Source organism: Sceloporus undulatus, chromosome 4 (genome assembly GCF_019175285.1).
Source record: "Sceloporus undulatus isolate JIND9_A2432 ecotype Alabama chromosome 4, SceUnd_v1.1, whole genome shotgun sequence".
Lineage (NCBI taxonomy): Eukaryota > Metazoa > Chordata > Lepidosauria > Squamata > Phrynosomatidae > Sceloporus > Sceloporus undulatus.
The window spans coordinates 26,980,873-26,990,160 of NC_056525.1; the positions used below are offsets into that span (position 1 = coordinate 26,980,873).

Here is a 9,288-nt window from a genome sequence, read left to right on the forward strand (position 1 = left end):
GTGGCTCCCATGTTAATAAGTAGACTCACTGCCCCACTGATGAGGGAGCCAACAGGTGCCACTGGATGGGTATAAACTAAGGGTTCATTCAGTGTGGGACGCACTGGCCTACATTTAATCACTAACCCTAAACCTATTGAATCAATTGGATTTGCACAAGTTATTAACCATTCAGTGATTGATTCAGTGTGTGCATTCTAGTATTCTAGTTGTAGTTCATTGCAATAGAAGTGGAGCACACTTTGAAATGGTTGCATGCCTTGGACTGATAGCATCCAAGGGCCCCTGAATCCAGTTCAAATTAGGTGAGACTTTAAACAAATATGCCAAGAGTAAGCCCCATAGGTGACCTGAATGCACACTGATACACAAAAGCCCTAAAATCAGTACAACTTGCTTCTGAATACAATATATATGGTAGGACTGTACATCTTAGTGAAAAACATTGAACAAGACAGGTGATACTAACTTCTTTTGAATCTGGACCTCTTCAGATATGATGGAATAAAATACTTTATACTCCCAATCTATATGACATTTCTTTTCTGGATTCTTTTACATCTACCTTTACATGTTTCTACTCCAAAAATGTCATAACTAGATTGAACTCCACAAATTCATATATATAGCGTCCATCTGCAATCTGGTGCCTTCCAAATCTATCTTGAGTGCTGGCTAGGGATAATGGAAGTCACAGTCCCAATAAATCTGCAGGTTACCCAGTTGGAGAATGCTTTTGTCAGGGTTTGATATTGCCAGAAAACTGATTAAGAGCACAAGACTAGATTATAAATTAACCATTTTATTGAATATCAATAAATTGCATATAATTTTTAATATATATAAAAAGTTTTTAATCAGTATAAAATTGTGGCACAAAAATATATAAATACCAGTGTACCTTTGAAATGTAAACATACCCTTTTTCTTTTTTTTTTTTTTCTTTTTTTCATTTTACGATGTGGAAACAATGTACAAAAGAAAAAGATGCATTCAGGCAGCACCTGTCAATATGCTCATAAATAGTCATTTTGGCACACACCTGTCAATGGGCAGCCCTTTTTGCACAGGGCAGCTATTGTATCGCCTGACAAGTGCCTGCTATTAGTCACAGTTCTTTTGGGGAAAAAAGCAGTTGTTCAAAGAAGTCATATTAACAGGTGCTTGAGTGCATAGCTGCTCTGTAAACAGGAGTCTTGGTTTAAAATGGCTACCCAATGCCTTTCGAGAGGGGCATTGTTAATCTTTTGAGGCATTGCAAATTAGCATTGTGCTGGTGGCAGAAACAGCTGCCTCAGAACTAATGCAACACTGTATTACTGCATAGTTACACCTTCTGGGGTGGGTGGCGTATAAACCATGATGGAAGGGAGGCTGTGGCAGGAGGAAAAGTGTATGCTAACACTTTGATTTCTTCTTTTTATTTAGAGGCATTGCAGTTCAGGATCAAGCATTACTATAAATCCATTATTTTCAAACCCTCCCCCCTGCCACATATACACACACCCTCAAAAAGTAAGGGCTGGGGGGGAATACTGTTATCCTTCAGGCCAGCAAGGTGCAAGGCTCAATCCTGAGAGAGATGTAGCACCTTATGAACACATGATTAAAACTTTTTTACAAAAAAAATACTATAGTGATGGCCCTCTAGCTTAGGATGGCTTTCAAAAAGATGGGGGGGGACTCACAGAGGATAAGACTCAATGGCTATTAAGAGACACATGCAGAAAATCCCCCAAACCTCAACAGAACCTCCATGTTCAGTGGCAATGTATCTCCAAAGACCAGATAATAGTAAGAAGAAAGGAATAAGAGGTAGCCTAGCCATCACTTTCATGCTCCTCTTGGGAGTTTCCAGAGGCACTGGGCTCTTAGGAGATGGAATGTTACAGTACACTTTGGTTAGAGAGGTCAGGTAGAAAACATCAGCACATTTGTCGTTTTATGAAACCAGCCATTTGTGGTGAAGCCTGAACCAAGAATAATTCTGCTACTGCCATGAGAAAGAGACAGGACAGGAGGGAGGAAAATCAGTCTTTAAGGCTGCCCGGAGAACAAGAAAAGAAGCATATGTATGGTGCTTTAAGGCTCGAAGCAGCTGGAGCTGGAAATAACAGTTGGATATACATTGTGCTGGAAGGTTCAACTCAAAACGGAAACTATCTTCCTACAGACACTAGTTAAAATACATGTATTTGCATGAAGGAGTCCGTGGTGTTTTGTGGGATGGAGGAGACCCTCAGCGTGTTCCAGTGCAGCCTGTTTCTTCATGTTTGTGGAGAAGGGACATCCGGGAGAAAGTCCGGGAGCAGGTTTTGCACTGATATTTCTTCACATCCGAATGGGTCTGAAGGTGGGCACGGAGGTTCGAGCGGTCAGCAAAAGCCCTGTTGCAATGTGTGCAAGAAAATGGTTTCTCACCTACAAAGGGAAGAGTAGAAAGGCCTGTTAAGTAAAGCTCAAGCACCTAAATTTTCAAGAACCATTATCAGAAGAAACATATCATGACAATACTAAAAACAAAGAGTGACCTCTTACAACTCATCTCCTGGTTATGATCTGCAAAGCACAGGAAAGTTACTTTTTTGGACAACTTCCAGATTCTCCCAGTCTGGCTGTGGGATGCTGGAAACTATAGTTCAACAAGTAACATTTCCAAGCTTTGTATCTAAAGAACATGGGCAGAGTAAAAGCTGCATACAGACTGCAGACACAATTAATTGTTTGTAAAGAAATGGCACTCAAATTGGTATAGCTTTGGGACGAACAGACAGGCCAAAATAAAGCTGCTTCGGGTCACTTTGGAAGTATGCTGTTGAAATTATGTATGGGTCCTAAGAGTCTGCAAGCCGCACCACATCCACGTTCCAGTCCTAAGGACTGCAGTGTAGCTTTCGAGCAGCTTCTGGCCTCTTAAGATGTGAATGTCATTTAAACGGCATACCTCCAAAGTTACCCGAAGCAGCTTTATTTTGGCCTGTCTGTTTGGGCCCCTTATTTCCCTAGAAAGAGGTGCAGAATGGTAACTTCAAATCAATTAGGCACACGAATCCTAAATACATTTACTTAGAAATAAGATCCACAGACACAATCTAGTTGGCATTAAGCACTTTTAAACACCCTTAAGTTCACAGGGAAAGAACAAATTAACATAATCATACATGTTCCCATAGAGCTTATTTCATTTCCTCCATCCATGTCCCACCATCCTGGAAAAACTGGGCTAGCCAGTAAATGAGACAGGGCTTTCTGTGTAGTGGCACCCAGCTGTGAAATTCCCAATAAAACTCACCCTAGTTCATTCTCTGAGTTTCCAATGAACATCTATATTATTTTACTTGGCCACTGGTCCTTAAAATCAGGGGTGACTTTTTGGGACTGTTCTTTTTATCTTTTTTTTTTTTTAAAAAATGTGGTTTTCAAAATTGTTTTAAAAAGAAGTTTTTTAACCTGTTGTTACTTTGGGCGCCTTGCTGGACTGGAAGGCAACAGACAAGTATTAATCCTATGCTGCTGCAACTGCTATCACTAACAAATTTTTCCTGTTGCACTGAAGGATGGATGGTGGCCATGGATTCTTATGGTCTTAGATCCAGCAGGCATGCTTAAAAATGAAAACCAAGGCTATAATTATAAACACATACATCGAGAGAGTTAAGTCCCCTGGACCACAGTGGGAGTTATTTTTGAACAACATGCTTAGCATTGGACTGCAGTGCTGCCTGTATTTGCATCATGAGGTTGTGAGCTACTGCTGGTCCATTCTAAAACAGCCCTTCAAACTAAGGACATCAATTCTGTATGGTGCAAAATGCAAATGGTATCAGCGAATTCACTGCAGCAACTGCAATGCAAAAAGGTGAAGCTTTTATTGGCCTCAGTTTGGCAAGGCTCACAGCAACACAATACCAAGTAAGCGGTATCTTTTCTGAAGTTTCCCTCCTACCCCTCCCTCCTTTCTCCTCACCCCACCCCACCCCTTCCTTCTTGCTCAAAAAAGACTAAAGGGGATGAATTCCTGTCAGAAATTCTTTTGGAACTAACCAACAGGCGTGCTCAATTGGGAAAGCACAATTAAGTCTTTCTGGCTTCCTTCAGGCATCATCTTTTACTACTTTTAAGAGGGTGTGAAATCGGCACCAAGTAACAATTAAACTGTTCCCGCACCCACACATCCAAATACAAAAGCTGCTTGGAGGGAGATGCATTGTCAATGTGATATTTCTTGGATTAAAAGCTAAAAAGCTTTCCACAGAGCCAGCAGCTGGGGAGTCTGGTGTTTAGCTCTGGGGCATTACAGTAACAGGTGCATGAAGGGAAGGGCAGCATTGCTACATTAAAGCACCTGCCCAGGCGTAACCATCCCCATTCCAAGGACCTTGCCCTGCTGCCCCACTGCCTCCACACTCCATGAAAGCGTTAGTCAAACAATGCAAAATAAGGACTAGAATGATGCATCTCAAGGACTCCTTTTGTTAAGAGAAACAAGCTTAACTTTCTTGAAAGGCTTCAGAAGGGAGAGGGAATGTTTTTGAAGCCTTCTCAAGGAGGTGGCTGTGTTCTAATGAAGCAGAAAGGGTTTGTCTGTCCCACCACTCCCAAAACGCACAGGGCCACCTCCTCACCTACCAGTCCTGAGAAACACTTAACACCTCATGTGTTGCTAGCTAGACAATAAAGAGACAAGGCAGGGAGGGGACTGTCTGGCATTTTAAACCTAAGAGGAATTATTTCACCAGCTAAGGGGAAGAAGAGCATGTGGCTCAGCCACTCTGTTGACCTTATACATGCCTGAAGCATTGGATTTCAAGGCTGGCACAAAACCCATTCAATCCAATCATCCCTTTGTGTGCAGAATGACTCAAGGCTGATTCACATGACTGAGTGCCTGCTGAGCTGGCCATGTCCAACCTCAGTTTGCCTCCTGGTTGATGTGGTTATGTGGTCACTCCCTTGCTACAGTCCCACAGCTACTGGAGCACTATGAACCCAGGACCCCAAGGAAAGAAGACAGAGGGGCAGGGAGCTAGATTGGAATGCAAGAGGGGGGAATAATGGGATGTTTGTTTCAAAGGTGTTACAAGATCTCTCTACATACGGATTCTACACACTAACAGCTATATCTTTGGGTTCAACCTCATGACGTGTGTACCTAGCAGCCCCAAATGCAAGGAAGCTCGAGCTGACCTACATTTGTAGATCTCGTCTGATGTTCATGTTTGAAAATGGGGGATTGAATCATTCAAAAAGCCTTTGGAGAACACATACGGGTTTAAAAGGTATTGGGATGAGGGAGAGAAGGAGAAGCACTTGGAAAAGTTAGCTTTCAGACTACAGTTCCCAGGATCCACTACCCAGCCCCTAGCATGCTGGGAGGTGTGGTGCAAAAGTAACTAAACTCTAAACTCAGAGAAAGAACCCTTTTGGGAAGTCCTTATTTCTGCAAACAAAGACTCCTCAGCTACAGCCTTGAATCAGACTGATGTGGCAGTGAGCAGGTCAGAAAAAGTGAGAGGAGAAATGAGAAGAAGAGGCAAGCAACTTTACCAGTATGTGTTCTGATGTGGCCCTGCAGGAGCCAAGGCCTGGAGAAAGCTTTGCCGCAGATTTTGCACACACAGGGCAGGGTATGGCTTCGGATGTGCATCTTGAGGGCTCCCAGGCTCACGTATTCCTTCTCACAGTATTTGCAGCTGAACGATTTCCTAGTCTGGGAGTCACAGTGCAACTGTCTGTGTTTGGAGAGGCCAGCAAAGGTTGAGTAGGACTTGTTGCATTGGCCGCAGTGGAATTTCTCTGCTTCGGTGGCAGATGAGGCCGGGCTGGGAGGATCAGAGGTCGTTTTGCCATCCTCCTCTTCGCTGGACAGAGAGGTCAGGTCCAGAGGCTTCGAGTCGGGGCTTGGAGGAGAAGCTGCACTTTTCTGGTACTCTGGCTCAGAGGTGAAGAAATTGGAGAGCAGCCCTGTGTCCCACACAAGTGAAGGGTAGTGAGGGCCTGTGGTCAGGAGGTCTGTCTGAGGGAGGACGGATAGGGGGTACTTCTCATAAAAAAATGGGGACACAATCACTGCAAGAGAAAGAGGGCAAGATGATTATAATGTTACTTATTTATTCAACTTATATCCCACCTTTCTGCCAAAATGAGATTCAAGGTGGCTTATGATCATTTAAAAAGGATATAACTAAAAGGTTAATTACGAAAGTTCACAAAATAGTTAAATAACATATACACTAATAATGTAAGCATGCACCACTGGAATCAGTCAAGGCAGGTGCTGGGGTTTTTCCTCCCTTCCTCAGGTTGGCCTTTTGGGAGAGAAAAAGAGAATATGTCCAAAGGGATCACCAGAAACTTCCTTTTAGACAGAATGGGCACACAATTGACATGACAAAGTTCCTCTGAGCATATGCAGAAAGCCACTGAACCTTTCCTCACAGCTACAGGGAGAAGTAGGAGAAACAAAACGAAAATGTGCCTGAAGACCTCCACTGTAATCAGAATACAAAGAGATCTTGGAGCATCTTTAACTAAAAGAAAGAAGTTGCTAGATTCATGTCTAGGAAAGCTGATGCTCCCAACTTCTTTCTTTCTTTCTTTCTTTCAGTCAGTCAGTCGCTACAAGACTGATTGTATACCATTTTATTCATTTTAGTTATCTATTTCACTGTGATGCTGCCTCTCTCCCAGAAAGGGACCCAAGGCAGGGCCACAAAATAAAAACACTTTTAAAACCTTACTATATTTATTTTATATTAAAAAAAGATTAAAACTAGTCAGTTAAAAGAGGGGAACGTTAACATCCAAACATACCCAAGTTAAAGAAAGACCCAAAGCACACGCCCCATAGATACAAAAACCAGCCCTGCCATGATCATATGTTTAAAAGTCTTCCTAAATAGATATTTTTAAAGCATGTAAGCCTGAAAACAGGGCCACCAGACGCCCTCGTTTTCCAGCACGTGTCCTCCATGTCATCCTCCCGTCCGGGAGGAGCTATCCCCCAATGTCCTCCATGCCCTGAAGGTCTTGAGAAGCATGCATTGGCATTTCTATCAGGAGGGGTCCGGCACTGCCCTCCATGTTCCCTCCAGTGTCCTCCATTTGGGGGTGACCTCCTCCTTCTTGGTCGCCCTGGGGGCAAAGGCGAGCCTGGAGAGGTGCTCCCTCGCCTTGCCAACCAGGCACCGCAACCACCACCCAAAGGCGAACCTATCCTAGGGTTTTCTTGGCAAGGTTTGGTCAGAGGGGGGCTGCCATTGCCATCCTCTGAGGCTGAGAGAGTGTGCCTTGCCCAAGAGAGACGAGGCTCAGACGAAGCTACCCCAGGGTTTTCTTGGCAGGTTTCTCCAAGAGGAGGACTCAGGAGGGCTGCCTTGGCCACCCTCCTCTGAGGCTGAGAGAAGGTGCCTTGCCCAAGAGAGAGTGAACCTATCCTAGGGTTTTCTTGCCAAATATCTTCAGATGAGGGTTGCCTCTGCCATCCCCTGAGGCTGAGAGAGTGTAGCTTGCCCAAGGCCACCCAGTCGGGATTGGATCCCTAGTCTCCAGAGCCTGAAACCACTAGCCCACGCTGCCAACCTGGAGCCGGCACTCCCCACTCGGCTTGGGGTGCTCACTCCCAGATGGGGTTTCCACAAGAAGCCTTCCCTCCCCTTCGCACCCACCGGTCTGGCTCTCCAGTTCGCTGTAGTTGGGCTTCTTGGTGGCCGAGAAATGCTTCTTGACGAGGAAAGAGCGCGGCATCTTGCAAGGAAGCGAAGCTCTCCTCCTCCTCCTCCTCCTCTGCGCGCAACTGGCTCGAAGGCAGCAGCAGCAGCAGCCAAAGGGCCCTGGCCCAGGGTTTATATAGCCGAGGGGAAGGGGGTGGGGGCCAGGCTGACCCGCCCCCCGGCCTCCCTTGGGCAGCCAATGGGAGAGGCTCGGGGGGGTGTGTAGGAGCAGGGGGGCTTTGCTAGCAGCAGGTGCCAGCCTGGTGCATCATTGGTTGGAGTGCTGGACTCTGGGGAGCACGGTTCCTGTATCCACATTGGAGAATTAACCCGGTTTGGCCCCGCTTTAACTCTTTGTGTGGCTAAAGGCTATGGAATTCTGGGAGTTGGACAACCAACTCCAACTCCCAGAATTCCATAGCAAAGAGCCAGACAACAGAGTTAAAGCGGGGCCAAACCGGGTTAATTCTCCAGTGTAGATGCAGCCCCAGTCCCATTATATACAATAGAAGAGTAAAATGCCCTCCTTATATAAAATAGAATAAAACACGGTTTGCCTATCTGAATATATATGTGTATGTATATATAGTATTTTCAAACCCTGAATGCTTGAATCCGTGGATAAAAAAACCCCGCAGATAAGGAGGGCTGGCTGTATGTGGAGAGATCCTGCAGCACCTTTGAGACTAACAGAAATAAAGAAGCTGGCAGCATAAGCTTTCCTAGACTTCAGTCTACTTCCTCAGATGCTTAAAGTCTATGAAGTCTAGGAAAGCTCATGCTGCCAACGTCTTTCTTTCAGTTAGTCTCAAAGGTGCCACAAGATCTCTCTCTGTACTGATTCTAGAGACTAACACAGCTATATCTTTGAATTCTGCATCTATAAACAGCCCTGCCATTAGCAGCAAGTGAAGCAACTGCCTCAGGCACAGATACTACGGTGGGGTATCAGTGTTGGCCCTCCCAGCCATTCCTCCCCAGACCCTGGCCCCATAGCTTACACCCCATTCGCTAGGCTTAGGCCTCAGTGTTGCATCCCCAGTTTCAATCCTCCAAAACCCTATTGGACATAGGAGGAAAAAGCTACAGCAAGTTTCCAAAGCGTCAAGAAATGGGGCTTTTCCTTGACTTTCTTCTTCTCTTTCCACTGGGGTGCCAGTGCCCCCTTCTGGATTCTCACATAATGTCTCTCCTTTTAAAATAAATGTTATAGTCAAACGTTTTATGGTCCATAATACTATACCCAACCCTTGGCAGACAGAATAACACCCCAAATCCACTAAACAATGATCCTTACTAAATATTGCCATTATTCCAGCATATATCCTTTTCCGCCCCCCTCTCCCCTCCCTCCTCCTCCTCCTTCTCGGATAGCTATAACTAAGTAAATTAGAACCCAGTACCTATGATGGAATGTCTCCATCCAGCATAATGTAAAAGTCTTTGGACTTTCAGAACACTGTTAGATAAAATTAAGCACGCTTTGAATTTTGTAAAACCCCACTGAGTTCAGTAGAAGTAGTAGTTGTTGTTGTTCAGTTCAGTAGTAGCAGTAGGACTCATGGCACGTATAGCA

General features: G+C 44.8%; 1 protein-coding gene across 1 annotated transcript; it reads right to left on the reverse strand.

Annotated features, from left to right (window-relative positions):
- Positions 1–782: 782 nt before the first annotated feature.
- On the reverse strand, positions 783–7,800 carry SNAI1 (snail family transcriptional repressor 1). The gene is made up of 3 exons (XM_042465715.1): positions 7,668–7,800; positions 5,548–6,069; positions 783–2,421 (listed from the first exon to the last, which is right to left on the reverse strand). The coding sequence occupies exons 1-3, from the start codon at positions 7,744–7,746 to the stop codon at positions 2,240–2,242; spliced, it is 783 nt and encodes a 260-aa protein (XP_042321649.1). The 5' UTR covers positions 7,747–7,800; the 3' UTR covers positions 783–2,239.
- Positions 7,801–9,288: the final 1,488 nt, after the last annotated feature.

Coding starts and splice junctions, on each gene's coding strand:
- SNAI1 (XM_042465715.1), bottom strand. CDS start 7,746: ATGCCGCGCTCTTTCCTCGTCAAGAAGCATTTCTCGGCCACCAAGAAG. Junction 6,070..7,667: donor CGAACTGGAGAGCCAGACCG/GTGGGTGCGAAG, acceptor TTTCTCTTGCAG/TGATTGTGTCCCCATTTTTT. Junction 2,422..5,547: donor CCACATCAGAACACATACTG/GTAAAGTTGCTT, acceptor TTCCCTTTGTAG/GTGAGAAACCATTTTCTTGC.